The sequence below is a fragment of the Phyllobates terribilis genome, unplaced genomic scaffold, assembly GCF_046119375.1.
Source record: "Phyllobates terribilis strain yellow unplaced genomic scaffold, ASM4611937v1 Scaffold_11__3_contigs__length_659146591, whole genome shotgun sequence".
NCBI lineage: Eukaryota > Metazoa > Chordata > Amphibia > Anura > Dendrobatidae > Phyllobates > Phyllobates terribilis.
In genome coordinates this window covers 218,938,474-218,960,428 of record NW_027362771.1, presented here as the reverse complement: position 1 = coordinate 218,960,428, position 21,955 = coordinate 218,938,474, and the positions used below count along the sequence as shown (strand labels likewise).

Sequence of the window (21,955 nt, the reverse complement as noted above, 5' to 3'; positions counted from 1 at the left end):
TTTTCTTCTAAACTATCCAGAAGTAGTAGAAGTACAGATGTGAAATATGGGACATGTTTGGACACTTAACTTGGAAAAGTCTGCAGAAATCATTGCTTGGCCATCAGTCGTCTATTTTCTTTTAGTGGACCACTCAACATTGCTTTCCATTGTCCAACATGTTCATCTCATGGGGATGTGTTGAATGGTAAGGTGGTGTCATTTTAATGTGGGAAGGGTCACTATATCTACCTTTCTTTGGTCCTTGTGAGCTGATCCCATATATACTTTAGGGCTCTGCAGGGACAGTCAGGATCAGCCGATGAGGAGCGGGGGCACCAGTACATAGTAGGGTGTTAACCTCCGCTGTGAGGCAGGGAGAGTCAGAGGGCTATCCTGACCTATCCTGCTTTTACCTTCTGAGTAGTCTTGACCATAAACCCAGGCAGTCTCTATAGCAATATAACTAAAAGGATTTGGAATAGTCACAGCACCGGTAAGTATTTAAGGGACGTCTGTATAGGGCTAAATAGGGACCTACAGGGTCAGCCTGCGCTTAGCGGGGGTGCAAATCTCGACTTCCTTATAGGGTACCAACCTCCGCACTCAGGCGGGGTAAAGGCAGGGTTCCTGACAGGGACTACCAAGGGCAATAAATAGCTCCTGCGTGATTATCTTTTTTCTTTTCTTAAAAGTGTTTTTTCTATTTATGTGGTGTTTTGATGATTGGTATTTTAAAGTTAATATTAATAAAGGCTATTTTTAAGGGGGGGTATTTCTGTGTGTGTACTGAATTAGGCCCCTCAATTATCTGGTTTTGGTTTGTTTGTCTGACATGTTCATCTCATGCATGGAGTCATTTGATTTTTCAAATTGAACATTTACAAGATGTCTTCAATGAACGTTTTAGAGAGAGTTAAAATAAACTTTGTGCCAAATCATAGCAGTCACTTCTTGCCAGTATTATGTAAGCGCTTTCCCTCAGAAACATCAGTGCCAAGAAGACTCGCTTGGATGAGAGAGCTCTATTTATTAACCTGTTAACTGCACCATCTGGAATTTCGGGTTGGATTCCAAGCAGGTCAATATCTGTTTGGAACTCGTATGTTTTTGCCACAGTTACATTTTTACTGTTATATACTATGGACATACAAACATTTGGCAATGGGTATTTTATCCATTTGGAGATACCACAGTTGATATTACATAACAAGCCTGTACTTGCAGAACCAGCTGTACCTATAGTTTATGAACTTACTAGCTGATTGCAAAAATCCACTAATGTATAGGTTGGTGGAAATGAAGAACCAAACTTTGCTCAAAAATAAATTGGAGCTTGGATTCCTGTAAAAGAAGCCAAACCCACATAGATGACCGTAAAATAAAATACTGTAGATGTAAAACAGGCAGAAATGTCAGAGGAAAAAAAAAATCATAAACTATTCAATATTCTCAATCAGTGATTTCCAACTTTAATACCATGGGACAACGCCTGAAATATGTTTCCAAACAACCTGCCACCTCTATATCCATTCCTACTTTAAAAAAGCCAGATGCAAGAGGCGTTTTAGTGCAGACTGACATCAATTAACATTCGCTACTGTATTTGATGCCACCCTCTGAGTAATACCATACCTTACCAGATTCCAAGGAACCATGTACTAACTAGGTAATAGGTCTATGTACAGTATTTTATTGCTAAAACTGCAGTAAAACTCATCAGTGTGTTGTATGCATTAATTGACATTGAGAGATAATGACCAATAAGAACATATTTCTTCTGTGATACTTTTAAGATGATGTTGGAGCCATACCTTTGAAGCAGTTCCCTAAACATGTTGCAGACCTACATGCAAGCAGTGGCTTCACAGAAGAGTTTGAGGTACACCTTACAATAATAGAAGTTGGTCCTTATGTTTATGATTGCCGTAAATATATTTTTAAAGGAATTTACAGTAAGTTGGCGCCATTCTATTATTCATCTTATGCCTCATTCACATGTCTGTGTTACACATGTACAACGTTCTGTCAGTGTTTTTCACAGATTGAACATGTACATATTATTGTCTATGGGGCTGTGAAAAGGATCATTTCTTTCTAAGAATGATGTTCTACAAATAAAAGCAGAGACTTTTCCATTTCGGATTCAATCAGTGAATCAAACTCGCACGTTCATGTGAATTCGCTGTATGACAATAGAGTGAATTCACATGAACGTGCGAGTTTCATTCGCTGATTGGATCAGAAATGTAAGAATCTCAGCTTTTTTTGTAGATCATCAATCTTAGTGAAAAATGAACAGCACCAGGATGCAGCTAGGATCATTTTTTTCTAACTTTTCTAGAAAAGTCTTGAGAAAACATATTTTAGGTATAATATGGCACATGAGAAAAATAGATGACACTTAGAAAAATCTGACACAATCAGCAAAAACACTGATGAAAATCTTTTTTATTCTTCTATGAAAAAAAAATTGACATGTGAATCAGGTCAACGAGACAGCAAAATAAAGTGCAAGTGTTCCTAGTTGTTATAGTTATCTATCTATCTATTATCTATCTATCTATATCTAGCTATGTCACTATCTCTTTATCTGTCTATCTATCTATCTATTGTAGAGCATCTGTCTGTCTATCTTCCATCTAATATATCATATCTATCAATCATATATCTCATGTACATCTATAATATCTATATATCTATCATATGTTTATTCGTCTATCTATTTATATATCTGTCTAAAGCATCTATGATCTATCTAATCTAGCTATCATATCTGTCTATTTATCTACTGTTTTATCTGTCTGTTTGTAGACATCTTTCAATCTACTTTATCTATCTATCTATCTATCTATCTATCTATCTATCTATCTATCTATCTACCATCTAGCTATCTATCTAGATATTCATTATATGGTATCTACCATCCATATATCCATCCCATAAAAGCACCTGTTTCTTGTTGTAATAAGAAGTCATATCTTTTCTATCAGCTAATTTTATTAGTTATGACAATGCATATGCTAAATCTTGGATCCAATTATACTACCTTTTTTTGTAAATTGATGGTCTGCCCTCATGTCAGTAATGATTTATCATCAGCTACATTACCATCCATCCACTCTCTCTAGCACATCACCGCAGTGTTCATGACTCGTAGGAGTATGGGTGTGTACAGGGTTTGATTTCTCAATGTCCTCTCTCCAACTACTGATTCTCGTACTAGTGGGAATTTGTTAGCCGTCTCACCGTTCCAGTAGGCAGGCTAACGTTAGCTGTGGCCTTTGATTCACCCTATTGACCAACACTTGTCATCTTTAGTTTATATAACTTGTAATACCATTCTGCATTTTAATACCTCCACTCACATGTTTTGAGCTATATACGGTACTTACATGTTCACTTTTTGGTTTTACCTTACTTTGTGTTTAATTTATGTGGGAACACCATTGTATGAAGATTCATCAACTGTTTTATCTGATCTCCCCATAAATTAAACATTATTTGCTATCATATATCAGTTGCATTTTGATTTTATTTATCATTCCCAATTATGTTCACACTGTAAAATTTGTCATTTTTTTTTATTCACTTCATTAGACACTGAAAGAGTTTTATCAGGTAAGAATGTTTCGCTGTCATTACCTAGTGTAGCTATGGCTTAGAAGTGTGCTTCATAGCATATCAGCCAATTTCAGATCAGTTCTGTTCATGATCTTACTATACGATCCGTTTTTTGAGGAGCCGTGATGCACATGACAGATCCATTTTATATTGGACTGCACACGCTCTTATCATAATCAATCTTTCAGAATAACATATTTTACCAGCAAAAAAAGCAACAGAGACCTGATTGAACAGAACTGAATGCCGAGGTGAACACAGCCTAAGTGGGTGATACTTTTGGACTCATTTTTTATTCATTACAGGAGGTTCAGAACTGCACTGTGGATTCAGGCATAACATGTGACACCTCAAACCACCCCGACAACAAGAATAAGAACAGATACATAAATATTGTTGCCTGTAAGTAAAAAGAAATGACTATAGATAAATAGTAATTGCTTTTATCTAGAATTTGAAGGATATTTAAATCTCTGTAAAATACGGGATTAGTCAGTGCTATGCATTATAACAAGTTATTTATTGGAAATCAATCATTCCATGCAATCAAGGCATTTTAGTTGCAATAGTAGCTAAAAGTGATATTAATTAACCTGACCATACACTTTAGATAGCAGTCAGATAAAAAAACATGCATGATTAGCCAAGCACATGTTTTTTCTAAGGTGAGTAAAACTCCTGAGAACAAAGAATAAGCCAAATTTTAAACCTCTCAAACTAAAATGGGGTCCTGGGCCACTTAGAGAAATACAGTTAGGGTATGGACTGCATTATTAAATTTTGGATGGTGCTACATGATGACTTTGGCCACAAGAGAGACAAATGCCCCCACACTGCGCCACTGAATACAGATCTGCACCACACCATTAATCTAAAATTAATCCATCAGCCACGGTGAAACCCACCATTCAAAATATAAATTGATAAGCCAACACTGTGCACCATCATCATCTTTAGCCACTTTTCCTGCAGACAATAAAAATATAAATTATTTAGCTACCTTGCCTCTTTCCTCCTAATTTGTTACATGTCCCTGTCATCTGTCCTGTGCGCCCACCTCTTGATTTATTGCAATTCCATGATCTCTCTTCCCCACCCGAAATTCATTGCAAATACATGTCCTCTATCCCACCCACACTCCCAATTCATTACAATTACATTTCTTCTCTCCCACCTATAGCCTAAATTCTTTACAGTTACAAGTCCTCTCCCCTCCTATTTATTGCAATTCCATGTCCTCTTTCAAACCCACTCACCCCGCTCATTACAATTACACATCCTCTCTCTTACACCCCTCAAATCATTACAATTTAATGCCCTCTCTCCCACCCACACCCCCATTTCATTTTATCTTCATGTCTTCTCTCCCACCACCTCCAATTCATTACAAGTTTATGTCCTCTCTCCCACCATCTCCAATTCATTACAAGTTCATGTCCTCTCTCCCACCACCTCCAATTCATTACAAGTTCATGTCCTCTCTCCCACCACCTCCAATTCATTATAAGTTCATGTCCTCTCTCCCACCACCTCCAGTTCATTACAATTTCATGTCCCCTCTTCCACCACCTCCAGTTCATTACAATTTCATGTCCTCTCTCCCACCCACACCCCCATTTCATTTTATCTTCATGTCTTCTCTCCCACCACCTCCAATTCATTACAAGTTTATGTCCTCTCTCCCACCATCTCCAATTCATTACAAGTTCATGTCCTCTCTCCCACCATCTCTAATTCATTACAAGTTCATGTCCTCTCTCCCACCACCTCCAATTCATTACAAGTTCATGTCCTCTCTCCCACCACCTCCAGTTCATTACAATTTCATGTCCCCTCTTCCACCACCTCCAGTTCATTACAATTTCATGTCCTCTCTCCCGCCACTACCAGGTCATTGCAAATACATGTCCTCTTTCCCACCTCAACAATTCATCACATTTTCATGTCTTCTCTCCCACCCTTCCCCCAATTCATTGCAATTAAATGCACTCTCTCCTAACCCCACTCCATCTGCATTGTGCTCTCCCCCATGGCATTAAAAAAAGGAACCACTTACTTCTCCAGATGACCCCCTGTAGTACTGTTTCCTGTTTTCATTCTCTTCTGGCCAGGTACCACCTGCTAAATGATGCAGTGCAGCCAGTGTGATCATGTGCGCCGGCCTTGCTTAGTGATACATGCTGCCAATGGTGGTGAAAAGACTATAATCTGGCCAACGGCCCCTGTAGTCTTGTGCCCAAAATTGCCTTTATTATAATCCTTTCCTGGCTTTGGTCTAGATCAAAATTATTTTTTTGTACTTTAGGATACTTTATTTAATTTAATTACAAATAATAATGGTGATGACCATGAAAATGTTCTAATCTAATTGTGACAACTTATTTGTTTTAAATTGTTTTTGTTAAGATGATCACAGCAGAGTTAAACTTTCACAAGTTGGAGAAAAGGATGGAAAGCCAACTGACTACATAAATGCAAATTATGTTGATGTAAGTTAATATTGTGTATATTCAGTCATTCAATCAGTATTTATGCCTTTCAAGTGATATCTATTAAAGGCAATCTGTCAGCAGGTTTTTGCCATTTAATCTCAGAGTAGTATAATATAGGGCACAATAACTTGATTGCAGGAATGTGTCAATTAGGCTGTATTGGAGTTTCAATATAAACAGTGTTTTATCAGCAGGAAATTAACACTGCCCGGACTACAACTCACACAACCAGCAGTCAGGCTAATCTGTGTAACCCTGCCACCCACCACCGATCAGCAGCTTGCTCATAATGCATAGTGTGCACAGGACACTGCCAGTAAGGGGTGTGGACGGGGTTATAAATAGTGTTGAGCCACCCCCGTAGTGTTCGAGTTCGGTTCGGTTCGTCGAACACCCGTGTGTTCGCCGAACTGTTCGTCGAACTGTTCGTCGAACACCTTCGAACACCGTTAAAACCAATGGCAGGCAAACAAAAACACATAGAAACACATAGAAAACACCTTCAAAGGTGTCCAAAAGCTGACAAACTGCTCAGAAGACACAACTAACACATGGAAAAGTGACAAGTACATATAGTCATGCGAAAATAAAAGAGGTGGAGGAGTAAAAGGAGGGGGAGACACAGATATAGGCATGTCATGCCCTTCTAAAGTCCAAAAAGTGAGAAGCCGACACGGCCAGTCCGCTCCTGCCCGTGCCACCTCCGTGTCGCCGGGTTTGTGCCAGAGCCGCGGTGAACCCTGATGGCCAGCCCCCCTCTCCCAATACTGGTGCCTGTCCGCTGGTGGGTCGAGCGAGCCCCCCTGTGGTGGAGGCAGCTCTAAGCTTTTTAATTTAAATTGTCTCTCTAATTTGAATGAATACACTTTTAAATCCATTTACAAGGATCTATTGGAGGGCAAGTCTCATGCCAGCAGCCGCGTAATTCCAGCTCCAGTAGCGTCCACTAAAGCTGCTGCAGTTAAAAAGCTTTTATAAGGATCGAGCTCGGCTGTCCACCGCAAGGCATCCTACTGCCAGTCCCAGCCCCTATGCCTTGGGGTGCCTCCTGATGCTCTTCACTGAGTATCCCATGATCCCGAAGCATTTCCTTTGAAAAAATTAAGTGTCTAAACTACAGGTGGTGTAGCTTGCTTAACAGCCGGGATAATTCGCTGACTAGCAGACACTGCTACTAGGCACAAAGTATTTCCTGGGCTAGATGCAGTTAAAAATTTGTAATTAGATACTCTCGTTGGATGCTGAGAAAGCATTCCATAGAGTCTCCTGGCACGCCATATATGATTCTCTTAAAAAGCTTGGGGTAGGGGTCTAGGGGACCCTTTTATAGCCAAAATCACGGCCCTGTATCGCAATACGTCACCTAGGCTGAAGATAAATGGAACTATAGCACCCTGAGGGCTCGGTTGCTACAGACGTATTGCACCTCACCCAGAGGTGTGATATCTCACTCTCAGGTAAGGATGGAGTGTGGATCAGGACCCGACACCTGCATGCATTACACCACATTGCCGTGGGGCAGGGCGACCAATATGCCCCTGAGATGGGCACGACAGTCCCTGTCCCTGGCTGGAGTGGGGGGAGGGAACACTGAGGAAGGGGAACCCTGTAGTGCAGGAGCAGGGAGGAAGCAGTTCCTGGGTGCATTGAGAAGGGAGTATAAAAGGTGGGCACCATCTTAGTTCAGTGCAGAGAAGTCTGAGCAGAAGTGGCAGGGAGCAGGGGCTCTGCATGAGCTCTGCTCCGGAGGCGGGCCTAGTAACAGAGGCCCAGGCCTGGAAGAGGGAGAAGGAAGGAAGAGGAGCGGAGAAGGCTCCAGGAACGAGGAATGAAGGGATCCCCGGGGTGCGGACGGGCGAGTCGCCACCGCACGCCCGAATCCACCTGCGTGGAGGGGTCAGGCCAAAGGGGGAGACCGGTCCCCGAACTAGTGGAGGCAGGAAACGACCCTCAGCTAGAAACCGGAGGCTCTGACATTTTATGTGGCGCAGCCCCTCGTTACACCCGCTAGGAAGGCACCACATAGGGTCAGGGAAACTGGCGCCAAGTTTACCAAGAGGAGGCCCGAGGCAGCCGGACAGAAGTGTTGGTAAGAAAGGCCAGACAAAGGACACACAAAGGGGGTCCTGTGAAGTGCTCCAAAGTTATCTGGGAGTTGTCTGAGCCCCTCACCTGGTGAGCACAGTACGACGTGGGCAGCCGTTACCTGCAGACGTGGTCTGGATAATAAGAACTGTGAGTAAAGGCCCTGGACTGCATCACTGACTCCGTGTCGTTACTGCTGCTGCCCTGCACCATCACCCCCATCCTCCGCATACACTGCCCTGAGGCTATACTCCTCCCGTGGGGAGTTATTCTACGCTCTGCTGCACCCACAACACCAGCCTCAGCGGTCTGCCCTGTAGCGGCGGTTCACTCTGACCGCAATCCACGGGTGGCGTAGTCGGACATTTAAACATCAAAACCACATAAATAGTTCCGCCACTGGTTTGACCGCCCTGAGCCACGGAACCGGGTCGCCGCCACGAAGACTACAACCACCAGCATCCACCAAAAAGGGTCCGGCTCCGGGTGTCCCAAGGCCCAGGGGGTGCGTCAGAACATTTTCATCACCTTTCACAATCACCAATGGGACAAGGCAGGGATGTCCTCTGTCCCCTCTCTTATACATCCTAGTGACGGAGCACCTGCTCTCATCAATTCGCCATAACCCCAATATTAGGTGGATTGAGGTGGGAGGCACCGAGTACAAGTGCTCTCTATTTGCTGATGATGTCCTAGTATATATCACTCAATCACATATATCCATCCATGCTGTTATGGCTGAAATAGATCACTTTGTTACATGGTAAAATTTTAAAATCAATGCAGCGAAGTCTGAGGCCCTCGATGTCTCCCTACCCAAATCCATATAGGATTCCATCCAGTCCAACTTTCCCTTTGCCTGGCCCTCACAGGGTATCAAATACTTAGGAATTCCTATTCATAGAGACCTCTCCCATCTATGTTATCTTAATTTTGGGCCCTTTATTGAACAATTCCATACAGACCACGGTTGGCAAGTTAGAACTGTAAGATTCACTACGTGAACCGCTGGTGTTTTGTGGAAAAGCACATGTACACCGCGTTCCAAATTATTATGCAAAAAGTGTTTAGGAGTGATAAGGGAAGAATTTGTTTGTTTGTCAGTTAAACTCATTGATGGTGATGTGTGTCAGGGCTCTTTATATCACTGTAAGCAATTGCAGACACCTGTGCTAATTAGTTTGGCAGGTGTGTCCAATGAAAGGCAAGACTACTTAAGAAGGCTCTCTCACATTATTAAGCAGCCTACATTTTCTGCCAAAATGGGAAAGAAAAAGGATGTGTCGGCTGCTGAGAAGCAACAAATTGTGGAGTGTTTAGGTCAAGGCATGACTACAATCAACATTGTGCGATGATCAGGATGAAGTGTCTTGGCAATCAAGAAGTATGTAGCTGATTCACAGTACACACGTGTGCGTGCTGATAAGGGCAAATTGAGGACTCTTTCCTACAGGCAATTACGTCAGGTTGAAAGAGCAGCGGCAAAAAAGCCTTGTCATAGCAGCAGACAAGTTTTTGAAGCTGCTTGTGCCTCCAACGTCCCCCGAACAACAAGATGCAGGGTCCTTCAGAGGTTTGCAGCTGTGCATACGCCATCCTGTCGACCTCCTCTATCCACTTCACACAAGCAGAAACGGCTCCAGTGGGCCAAACATTACATGAAGACTGATTTCAAAACTGTTTTGTTCACGGATGAGTGCCGTGCAGCGCTCGATGGTCCAGATGGATGGAGTGGAGGATGGCTGGTTGATGGACACCCCACGCAAACACGGCTACAGCGCCAACAAGGAGGAGGTGGAGTAATGTTTTGGGCTGGAATCATGGGGAGAGAGATTGTCGGCCCCTTTAGGATCCCTGAAGGCGCTAAAGATGAACTCCATAATGTATGTGGATTTTCTCAAACAGCACTTCCTGCCATGGTTCAAGAAGAAGAACCGTGTATTTCACAGCAAGATCATTTTTCTGCATGATAATGCACCATCTCATGCTGCACATAAAACATCTGCATCTCTGGCTGATATGGGCATAAAAGGGGACAAACTTATGGTGTGACCCCCATGCTCCCCTGACCTCTACCCCATTCAGAACCTTTGGAGCATCATTAAAAGGAGTGTCTATGATGGCGGGAGGCAGTTCACATCTAAGCAACAGCTCTGGGAGGGTATTCTGTCCTCATGCAAAACAATTGAAGCAGAAACCATCCAAAACCTCACAAATTCAATGGACGAGAGAGTTCAGAAGCTCCTTTCGAACAAGGGGTCCTATGTGAAAATGTAACATCACCTAGAATAAACTTTTGAGTTGAAAACTGTTTGATTTCAGTTTCTAACAACCTGCTAATGCTTATAATTTCAAAAATGACCATTTTTTTGGTCTTTATTAAAATGAAAAGGTTGATCGAAAAGTTTGGGGGATCTAAGAGTGTGGCAACCCAGTAGTCATGATTACTTCGAATTCTGACAATATGAGGGTCATGCTGCAGGTAGTGCAGCAAGAAGGCACTTATGTGTCTTGCGCATCTCGGAGCCCCAAAATTATTTTACGGGCTAGATGCAGCTAAAAATTATTTTTAATTTTAAATCTGGTGGAGCTTATTATAGATGGCCTAATAGGATCAGTGCTGCACACTGCTACAAAGCCCAAATTATTTTCCAGTCAAGATACAGATAAACATGATTAGTAATTTGAAAGCTTAAAACGTTTGGTAGGGTGATTTTAACCAATCATCAAGCTTTTACTCTCCCCAGGATGACACAGGGGTAGAAAAGTCGTTTCGGATCCATGATTTGTTCATCTTTATGAACGTGAGTCTGTCTACATTATCAGTGGAGAGCCGCGTGCGCTTATCTGTCAGCACACCACCAGCAGCGCTGAACACACGTTCAGACAGAACGCTGACTGCGGGGCATGACAAGATCTCCAAGGCGTAAGTGGCTAGCTCCGGCCATTTATCCAGATTGGAAGCCCAAAAAGAGCAAGGGTCCAGTGACACAGTCGTGGCTTCAATGTTTACTTGGAGATACTCCTGTACCATCGTCTCTAGGCGTTGACTATGTGTCAGCCTTCTTGTCTCCTGTGGCCTTGCAAAGGATGGGCTAAAAAAGTGGTGAAATGATTCCGCAAAATTGATGTTACCAGCAGATACTGTGGTTCTGTTACGGTTTGAGTGCTGAACACTTGACGGTCCCACGGTTGGCAAGTTGGAACTGTGAGATTCACTACGTGCACCACTGGTATTTTGTGGAAAAGCACATGTAAGATTCTGCAACAGTCTCTGCTGATACTCCTGCATGCGTGCATCCCTTTCTATGGCAGGAATAATTTCTGCAAATTTACTTTTGTACCGGGGATCTAACAGTGTGGCAACCCAGTAGTCAGGATTATTTCTAATTCTCACAATTCGAGGGTCATGTTGCAGGTAGTGCAGCAAGAAGGCACTCATGTGTGTTGCGCATCCAGGAGCACCAAGTCCCTGTTGTGTTGGTGGCGAGGTAACAATCATGCTTCCTTCCTCTGTCCTCTCCCCCCAACCTCGCACAACAGAAATGTGATCAAGGTCTCCCTCATCTGATGAGTCTTCCATCAGTTCGTCCTCCACTTCTTCCTGGGCTCCTGCACCTTCCTCACTAGTTTGGCTGCTACCATGCGCCCTGGTAAAACCATCTCCCCCACCCTCACATGCCTGCCGCCTTGGTGCTGCCGACCTTCTGGACCTTGCAGATGTTAGCCCTTCCGCATACAACTCCTCCTCCTCTACTTCCTCCACCTCCTCTTGTGCCACCACCTGACTCCGAATTCTGTTTAACATGTGCTCCAGCATGTAAATCACCGGAATAGTCATGCTGATAATGGCATCGTCAGCACTAAACATCTTCGTCGCCATTTCAAAACTGTGCAGAAGGGTGCATAGGTCCCTGATCTGAGACCACTCCTCCAGCGTGATTTGCCCCACCTCTGAATCTCGTTGGCCCAGGCTATACGTCAGAACGTATTGCACCAGGGCTTGTCGGTGCTGCCACAGTCGCTGCAACATGTGCAGAGTTGAATTCCACCGGGTAGGCACATCGCATTTTAGCCGGTGAAGTGGCAGGCCCAACGACTTCTGTAGAGATGTAAGTCGCTGAGCTGCGGGATGCGAACGGCGGAAGTGAGCACACAGCGACCGTGCCCTCTGCAGAAGGCCATCTAGTCTGGGATAGTGGGCTAAAAATTGCTGGACAACCAGGTTCAACACGTGAGCCATACAAGGCACGTGTGTGACATTGCCCCGGCGAAGGGCCGCACCCAGGTTTGCAGCATTGTCGCACACGGCCTTCCCTGGTTTCAGGTCCAGTGGAGACAACCATTCATGAAATTGGTTCTCCAGAGCTGACCACAACTCCTCAGCTGTGTGACTCACATTTCCCAGACATTTCAATGTAAAAACCGCTTGATGACGTTGAGCCCTACTGCCAGCATAGTAAGGAGGTGTGCAGGATCCCTTCTGCGCAGTTAGAAAGCTTGTGGCATGACCAGACAGGCTTTGGGTGCAGGTGGAAGACCGAGAGGAGGTTGAGGAGGCAGAAGCAGTGGAGGAACTTTGACATAAAGAGGATTGACGCACAACTCGTGGGGACGGCAAGACTTGGACAGCAGCCCCTTGTCCTGCTGTCACCATAGTTACCCAGTGCCCAGTCAGCGACATGTAATGCCCCTGTCCATGCCTACTCATCCAAGTGTCTGTGGTGAAATGCACCCTGTCACACACAGAGTTTCTCAAAGAAGCGGTGATGTTGTGTGCGACATGCTGGTGGAGCGCAGGCACACCTTTCTTTGAGAAGTAGTGCCGACTGGGCATCTGGTACTGGGGCACTGCGACGGACATAAGGTCTCGAAAATCCTCTGTGTCCACCAGGCGGAAAGGCAGCATTTCTGTAGCCAAGAGCTTGCAGATGGTGAAATTCAACCTCTTAGCTTTCTCATGGCTAGGAGGAAATGGTCTTTTACTTGTCCACATCTGAGGGACCGAGGGCTGGCTATTGTGCTTAGACGGGGTTGATAAGGGTGTCCCCGGCAAACTGCCGGTCTGTGAGGAAGATGCAGGCGGACATGTTAGGTTGCCTTCATCCAAAGGTGGTGCTATCGATGTCGGACAGCGCTCAACACCAGCTGGTGTTACCACCTCCAAAGAAAATGATGACCTGCCAATCACGCTGGCTGTTGCGGGTAAAGAGGTGGCAGGTCTGCGCCCCAAAACAGGTGTGACTGCTGTCCCCCCAGTCACAGAGGATGAAGAGGCCGCGGATGCACAAGATATGGCAGACGGTGGTTGGCCCGGCCGGCTAGGCCGCATTGTAGCACACTGAGCTTCCCACTGCAACTTATGCTTCATGTCCATGTGCCGGTTCATGCATGAAGTACTCAAACTATGTATTTTTTGGCCTCTACTTAGCTTTTGCTGACAAATGTTACAGATAACACGAGTTGGGTCATCTTTATCGATCTGAAAAAATGCCCAGGCTATGCAAGGCTTAGCACCCATGCGACCTGAAGAGCCACCACGACTTGTGGTGAGAGGCAGAGTTGTGTTTGAGGATGCAGTTGTTGACGTGCTTCCAGTACTACGTCTCTGTCCAGGAAGGCGCAACCTGACCTCGTCGTCACTAGCATCTTCCTCCACCTCCTCTGCTGACCTCATCTCTTGGCTGACTGTGGGTTGACAGTAAGTGGGATCTCCGACCTCATCATCATCACCCTGTGCGTTATCACACCCGTCGTCCTCAGAGCCAACCTGTTCCTGCCCTGACAAAAAACTAAAGTTGTCGCTCCAATCAGATATTTGAGTCTTATCATCGTCTTCCTCATTGTCTCCACCAACAGGAGTTACAGTTTGGGAATGAGGGTCTACATTATGGTCAGAACCTTCTGCGTCTGGTCCTGGATCCGACTCATAAAGATTCTGGGCATCAGTGCAGATCATTTCCTCGTCTGGATTCACAGAAGCGCTGGAGTCGACCTCTGATTCCCAGGCTATAGTATGAGTAAACAGCTCTGCAGACTCAACCATCTGTTCTACCTCATACTCAGACGGGCAGCTGGAGATTTGGGAGCTGTGAGGAAGCAAGTGCGATTTGGGTGACACCTTTGAGGACTGGAGTATTTGTGATGTTGAAGTTGATGTGGAGGAGAGTCCACTTAAAGGAGCACTTGATATCCGTTGAAGCACCTGCTGTTTTTGTGCCTCATCTAGAATTTGTAGCGATTGGCGTGGCCGTAAGAAAGGGATCTTATCACATTGTCCGCTAAAAGAAGTAGACATTTTAGTTTGGCTGGAAGATGGTCTTTCTTCTGCAGATGTTACTGTTGCTTTAACACCTACCCCACGGACACAACCTTTTTTCCCCTTCCCAACACGCCTATTCCCCTTTCCACCAGCAGCAGGCCTTTTTCCACTCATTTTGGTGGTTAACTAATTCACAACTCTGGAGTTGTTTGCACAAAAAAACAATGGATGGTAACCGAGCAGAGCTGAGTGGCCAAACTGTGGTATTAGGCCAAAACTATTGGCTGGGTTAGATGCAGAAAAAAATTATTTTGAATTTGCAACCTGATGGAGGTCAGTATAGATGGACTAATAGAGAAAGTCCGACACACTACTAGAAGGCCAAATATTTTTTCAGAGGTAGATGCAGAAAAAAATATATTCAGTTTGCAACCTGATGGAGGTCAGTATAGATGGATTAATAGAACAAGACCCACACACAGCTAGAAGCCCAATATTTTTTCAGAGGTAGATGCAGAAAAAACTATATTCAGTTTGCAACCTGATGGAGGTCAGTATAGATGGACTAATAGAACAAGTCCCACACACTGCTAGAAGCCCAAATATTTTTTCAGAGGTACTGTAGATGCAGATAAAAATTAGTTTTAATTTGCAACCTGATAGAGGTCAGTATAGATGGACTAATAGAGAAAGTCCGACACACTACTAGAAGGCCAAATATTTTTTCAGAGCTAGATGCAGAAAAAAATTATATTCAGTTTGCAACCTGATGGAGGTCAGTATAGATGGACTAATAGAGAAAGTCCGACACACTACTAGAAGGCCAAATATTTTTTCAGAGGTAGATGCAGAAAAAAATATATTCAGTTTGCAACCTGATGGAGGTCAGTATAGATGGATTAATAGAACAAGACCCACACACAGCTAGAAGCCCAATATTTTTTCAGAGGTAGATGCAGAAAAAACTATATTCAGTTTGCAACCTGATGGAGGTCAGTATAGATGGACTAATAGAACAAGTCCCACACACTGCTAGAAGCCCAAATATTTTTTCAGAGGTACTGTAGATGCAGATAAAAATTAGTTTTAATTTGCAACCTGATGGAGGTCAGTATAGATGGACTAATAGAGAAAGTCCGACACACTACTAGAAGGCCAAATATTTTTTCAGAGGTAGATGCAGAAAAAAATATATTCAGTTTGCAACCTGATGGAGGTCAGTATAGATGGATTAATAGAGAAAGTCCGACACACTACTAGAAGCCCAATATTTTTTCAGAGGTAGATGCAGAAAAAAATATATTCAGTTTGCAACCTGATGGAGGTCAGTATAGATGGACTAATAGAACAAGTCCCACACACTGCTAGAAGCCCAAATATTTTTTCAGAGGTACTGTAGATGCAGATAAAAATTAGTTTTAATTTGCAACCTGATGGAGGTCAGTATAGATGGACTAATAGAGAAAGTCCGACACACTACTAGAAGGCCAAATATTTTTTCAGAGCTAGATGCAGAAAAAAATTATATTCAGTTTGCAACCTGATGGAGGTCAGTATAGATGGATTAATAGAACAAGACCCACACACAGCTAGAAGCCCAATATTTTTTCAGAGGTAGATGCAGAAAAAAATATATTCAGTTTGCAACCTGATGGAGGTCAGTATAGATGGACTAATAGAACAAGTCCCACACACTGCTAGAAGCCCAAATATTTTTTCAGAGGTACTGTAGATGCAGATAAAAATTAGTTTTAATTTGCAACCTGATGGAGGTCAGTATAGATGGACTAATAGAATGATGCTATGCCCAAAAGATTTTACTTCACTAGGTGCAGTAAAAAAATTGGTATTCTATACACAGGTGGTATATCTTGCAACACAGATAGGCTACTCCACTGACTAACACACTCTGCAATAGGCCAAAAAGGATTAGCTTTGCTAGATTCAGCCAAATGCTGTGAAAAAAACTTGCACGGCACTGGCACAGACCTGCCTGGCAAAAACTGATAGGAACTCATGTAACCTAGTCCTGAAAAGGACTCCAATTACAATTAGTCTTTACTCCCACAACCGATCTATTTAAGAGCACAGACCTCCCTGATAAAAGTCGTAGGAAATGCTGTAACCTAGTCCTTAAAAGGACTGCAATCACAACTATTCCCTACTCCCAAGCTATCTGTAGATTTGTGCGAAAATTGGCTTGAAATTAACAAGGTATAGCGCACACAGCAACAGCGGTGCCGTCTAACACGCAGCTGCAGCAGTGAGAAAATGGTGGCGACGGGGAAAATGGCTTGGTCTTATAGGGCAAGGACATGTGACATACACTGCCAATGACACATGCCCTTGCTTGTGTGAAAAAAAGCACTTCGCTCCGTGTGTGCGCTGCTGATAGGCTGACAGATTGCACCTCCCCACTGTAAATGCGGGAAAGAGAAAAAAAAATGGAGATCTTCATTGTTCCTGCAGAGATCCATCCCCTGCCCCTCCCCCCACCCCGCTGTACACTCAAACTGCGTATTAACATTAATTTTCATCATTACTGAGAAAAAATCCAGTTATGATTTTGGTGCACGAACAGTTATCGAACATAACCTCGAACAGCCGAATTTTTCTCAAATTGTTCGTGTTCGCCGAACGGCTCGAACACCGCCCAAAACAGCTCGAATTTGAGATTGGCGAACAGTTCGAGTAGAACAACGCTCATCTCTAGTTATAAACAGAGCAGAAGAATTCTATGAAAACTACAACAAGCTGCCCAGTAAGTGACACATCCCTGGAATCAGGCTTTCTTGCCCTAAATTATGCTCTTATTAATTATATAGCGAAAACCTGTCGACAGATTCCCTTTAATATGTTATTTATACTCTAAAATATACAAAGTGAGTGTCTGTGTTTATATACATATATACACAAGATACACTATTGGAGGAATTTCCAAGCACCTCTACACCAGTTTTCTGATGTTGAAATGTCTAAAAATTTGGCACAAGGGTTATTTGACACAAGAGGTATAGTACGCTTCTTTTTGCCTTTTTACACCGCCCCACGATTTTTTAAAAAGATAGGCGACCACCTTGCTCCAAATTTGCCATAATGTACAATATACAAAATTGGCATAAAATGTAGCTGAAATGTATGCAAGTGATGAATAGCAGACAGCCCAGAGGTTGAAAAAATTGAGTATCTCAATAATTTTGGGCAAGCTTTATTCCAGCAATATTTTAGTATTATTCATACAGCTCAGTTAGTATGAAAATACCAGTATTGATAAATTCTCCAGAAGTGTCATAATGTAGTGCACAGCCCTTGAATTTTTAGTTCAATCATACCACCTAGTTCATATTAATAAATACCCATCAAGTGATAACAGCAGTGCACAGCAAAGTCTCCCAGTACCTGCAGCCTAAGGGTAGGAAACAAGCTGGAGGCTGCACCGTGGTTAAAACACCCACAATGGCTTGTAAATTAGCTATAAAAAAAACTTTTCATTACTGTGCCCAATAACATTTTAAATACAAGGTTAGTGTTAGAATATATGTACTCTTCTTAGACTTTGTTTTAATTTACATATAGAATTAGGACTGGGCTCCACAGTGTCATGGTCTTTCCCAGCCACTTACCCAAGTGTTTAACTAAGAAAAAAAGTTGCAGTGTTGCAATACAATTATGTACTGTGCAGACCTATTCTTAATCGAATTAAACACTGAGTAATTTTTGTGTATTTAAATTAAAGAAATCCATCTGAAAATCTGTTGTGTTTACATGCAATTAATGCTCATTTACAAGTTATTTTTCTTAAGGGTTACCACAAGCCAAAAGCATATATTGCTGCTCAAGGACCTTTGAAATCAACTGCAGAAGATTTCTGGAGAATGTTATGGGAGCATGGTGTAGAAGTTATTGTCATGATAACAAACCTGGTTGAGAAAGGAAGAGTAAGTTTTCACAAATATAAAACAACTTTTTAATTAAAAAAATCAATTAAGTTTAATTTGTTGATTAAAAGATGGTCAGAAGAACTATCACAATTTTCTTCGCTATAGAATAATATATATATAGTACATATGTTAAGATCAATAGAATACTGGTCACAGTTTTGCTTTGCTTATTCATGATTGATTACTGCATTGTTATCACTTTATTTCCCCAAAAATAAATATTAAGAGGCTAATATACTTTAAAGACAGTACCACTCATATCCATTGACTATGTCTCTGGTGTTGCAGCTCAGCCACATGGACTATAATCAAGGCCAAACATTAGCTATGTACAGATGTTGGGGCTGTTATTTGGGAACAAAAAGAGACAATCCCTTTAATGAGTGATTTCAGGTATTACCATGTATCAGCACATGATAAATCTGGTAAATATGTAATTCCAACAAGTTGCTGCACTGTTGCAGCATAGTGATCGCACTGGTACAGGTTCTGTGCTGCACCATCACAAGCAGAAGCCAACTGTAGATAGAGCAAGAATCTCTGGTCTTGGCAGTAGAACAAAAGTCCTTAGGGCTTCCTTTAGTAGGTCTTTATTAAGACTAGGACTGCAACCTTTTATATGAAACAATTTTGGTTGTGCTACAAAAGGGTGATCCTGGGTGCATGCCTTTACACAAAAACTGTTCATTATTAAATATGCGTGGGGTTTAGTCTACTGAAAGGATTAATATCTACAATTCAAATGGTCTAGGATAGACAAGCAGTTAATTTTAAGCACTCTTTATAGCATAGTGCAGGAAAGGGATTAATGCTAAACACCCTTTTAATTTATGGTGTCATTCCTGGTGGCCTTGACAAGGAAAGAAGTTAATGATAGCATCCTTGGTAATTTAGGGCTGTGAAATAAGTAATTTAAGAATCCATGGTAATCTAGGGCTGTAAGTGGTTCATTCATAAATGGTGTATAGGGGGTACCTCTCCAGGATTTAAAGAGAACTTGTCAGCAGAATTTAGCCCTATAAACTAAAGGCATGGCTATAATGTCGCTATGATGCTGACTCATCTGATACCTGATGTGAAGGGATCCGCTCAGTGGCTGCTGAATATTCACCTTCTAAAGTTTTCATAAAATGACGGCTTCTGTACTTTGGGGGTGGGACGTGGGGGCAGAGTCTTCTTCTGGTTCTCCAGCCCCCCCCCCCCCCCCCACACACACCTGCCTCCTCTGCTTCTTGTATAGGTCACTGATTTTCCAGTGACCTGCCTGTTTTTTAAAATCTGCGCCACCCACACGCGCATGTGCAGTGTGAGTCAGCGTCCTTTGTGCAGGACTTCAATAAAATGGTGCCGAGTGCGGCGTATGCACAGATCGAGATTTCGGCTCTGTAAATTTTTCACAGAGCCGAATTCTCAATCTGCGCATACGCTGCATCTGGCACCGTTTATTGAAGTCCTGCACAAAGGACGCTGACTCACACTGCGCACGCACGGCCTACACAATGATGGCAGCAGCAGTGCAGAATTTTAAAAAATAGGCAGGTCACTGAATAATCAGTGACCTGTATAAGAAGCAGAGGAGTCTGGTGGAGGGGGACGGAAAACCAGAAGAAGACCCTGCTCACATGTCCCAGACCGAAGCACACAAGACGTCATTTTATGAAAACTTCATAAGGTGAGTATTCAGCAGCCACGGAGCGAATCCCTTTACATCAGGTACCAGATCAGCGCCATTATAGCCATGCCTTTAGTTTATAGGCTTAAATCCTGCTGACAGGTTCTCTTTAAAGAAGTTGTCCATTACTTGGACAACTCCTTGTCATACCCCAGGCTTGGCCCCAATAAAATAAAAAAGCTTATACTCACCTCCCATGTCGGCGCCATTCCAGCAGTGTTGGCACTCGCAGTCCCGGGTTTCCTGTGCAGTTGTGGTGACATGTGAGACCCATGCCCAATTATGGTCTGGTGTCACTGTCCTCGCCTTCAGACAAATTGAACATGAAGAGAAGTCATTTTCAATTTGACAGAAAGCGTTGACAGTGACACCGGCACTAATAGGGCAACAGGCTCACTTGTCACAACAGCCACACGAGAGCCCACGGGACCACGAGTGTCGACACTGCTAGAATGGCACCGGGACGGGAGGTGAGTAGAAGAACAACTTGTAACACCAAGTTGTCAATTTATGCATACATTTCTGCTCGAATTATTATTACCAATTAAAACAGACGTATCAAGAGAGCCATCAGATTCTTTCAAAAGGTAAATGTATATTATGTATTGAATAGTGGAGTGGATGATGGCTTTTATAGGTCAGGATCTCACAACTGAAAATATATGTGAAAAAGCGAAAGAGGACATTCTTTTGTTACAAGTTTCCCCTAAGTCTAGGGGCATGTTGGGGTGTGTGTTGAGAAATGTTCCTGTATTATACACTAATTGTACAATAGAAACACCATAGAAGAAATCCAGTTTTCTTTACAGATATACAGAGAAAATGCTTTTCATGTTTAAATATTATTCAGGAGTAATTTCTAATCTTCTAATAATGTAATTTGCTTGGTGATTTGCAGAGGAAGTGTGACCAATATTGGCCTAACGATGGCAGTGAAGAATATGGTACATTTTTGGTAACCCAGAAAAATGCTTGTGTCCTGGCTTATTATACTGTGAGAACATTTACATTGAGGAACATCAAAATAAAGAAGGTTTGTAATAAATCTACAATTCCACATTTTTGTAAACATTGGTGAATGAAATAAGCCAATTTAGTTTTGGGTCTTTGTATTACATCTCCAATTCTCCATTACAACATGAGTTTTTCAATTAACATTTTTATTTAATTTTAGAATTTTGGGGGATGTTTTAAAAACATATAACAAGCAATTTGTGCGATATGCATTGTATATCATAGCAAACTAATGTACTATTCAATCATATTTAGAATCTACAAGGAGTAAACATGTCTTTATGTTGCGCACTAACAGTGCCATCTTTGAAAAATTAACTTTAATTTTGCAGAATCACATGCTGATGAGGCAGGACTAGTAATTTTATTGCATGGACTATTCCTGCCTTAAATCTTCTAATCTTGTCTTCTTGGGCATCATTGATAGCCTGAATAAAGATGGTGCTTTAACGAATATTATAGGCAGGATGTCAGTCATGGCAAGGGTGACGTGATTAGAAGATATTAGGCAGGGCTAGTCTAGGGAACAGATGTCCCTCCAAACTAATCCTGCAGCTTCGTATATTCTAATGAGGCAGAATTAAAGTTCTTTTTTCAAAGACTGCAGCATTAGTGAGCCCAATGAAACAGCTTATGGTTAAAGAAATACCCATGTATACTGCTATATTAGTGGTAGGGAACAATCAGAGGGCTTGAAAGGTTCCTTTTAAGCCCTTACATATTGTATGTATCTAATTATAGTGTTATTTCACTAACGGTCAGCCCCTAAAATCAAAGCTATAAAGTGATAACATTCCTTGTAGTAGTAGAATTGAACTCCCATAAGTTTTATATATTTTTCCATAAAATCGTTAATTACCACTTTGCTAGTTTATAATACACTGCT

General features: G+C 42.5%; 1 protein-coding gene across 4 annotated transcripts in view; it reads left to right on the top strand.

Annotated features, from left to right (window-relative positions):
- The window catches only part of PTPRZ1 (protein tyrosine phosphatase receptor type Z1), a 301,694-nt gene that overhangs the window by 240,853 nt on the left and 38,886 nt on the right, over positions 1-21,955 (top strand). For 2 of the 4 annotated variants that reach the window (XM_073652060.1, XM_073652059.1), the window contains 6 exons: positions 1,776-1,861; positions 3,580-3,600; positions 3,909-4,005; positions 6,010-6,092; positions 18,246-18,380; positions 20,954-21,088. In XM_073652060.1, the coding sequence (XP_073508161.1) occupies positions 1,776-1,861; positions 3,580-3,600; positions 3,909-4,005; positions 6,010-6,092; positions 18,246-18,380; positions 20,954-21,088 (557 nt within the window). The remainder of the gene's footprint in view (positions 1-1,775; positions 1,862-3,579; positions 3,601-3,908; positions 4,006-6,009; positions 6,093-18,245; positions 18,381-20,953; positions 21,089-21,955) is intronic. The other 2 variants (XM_073652058.1, XM_073652061.1) reach the window with 1 other exon arrangement.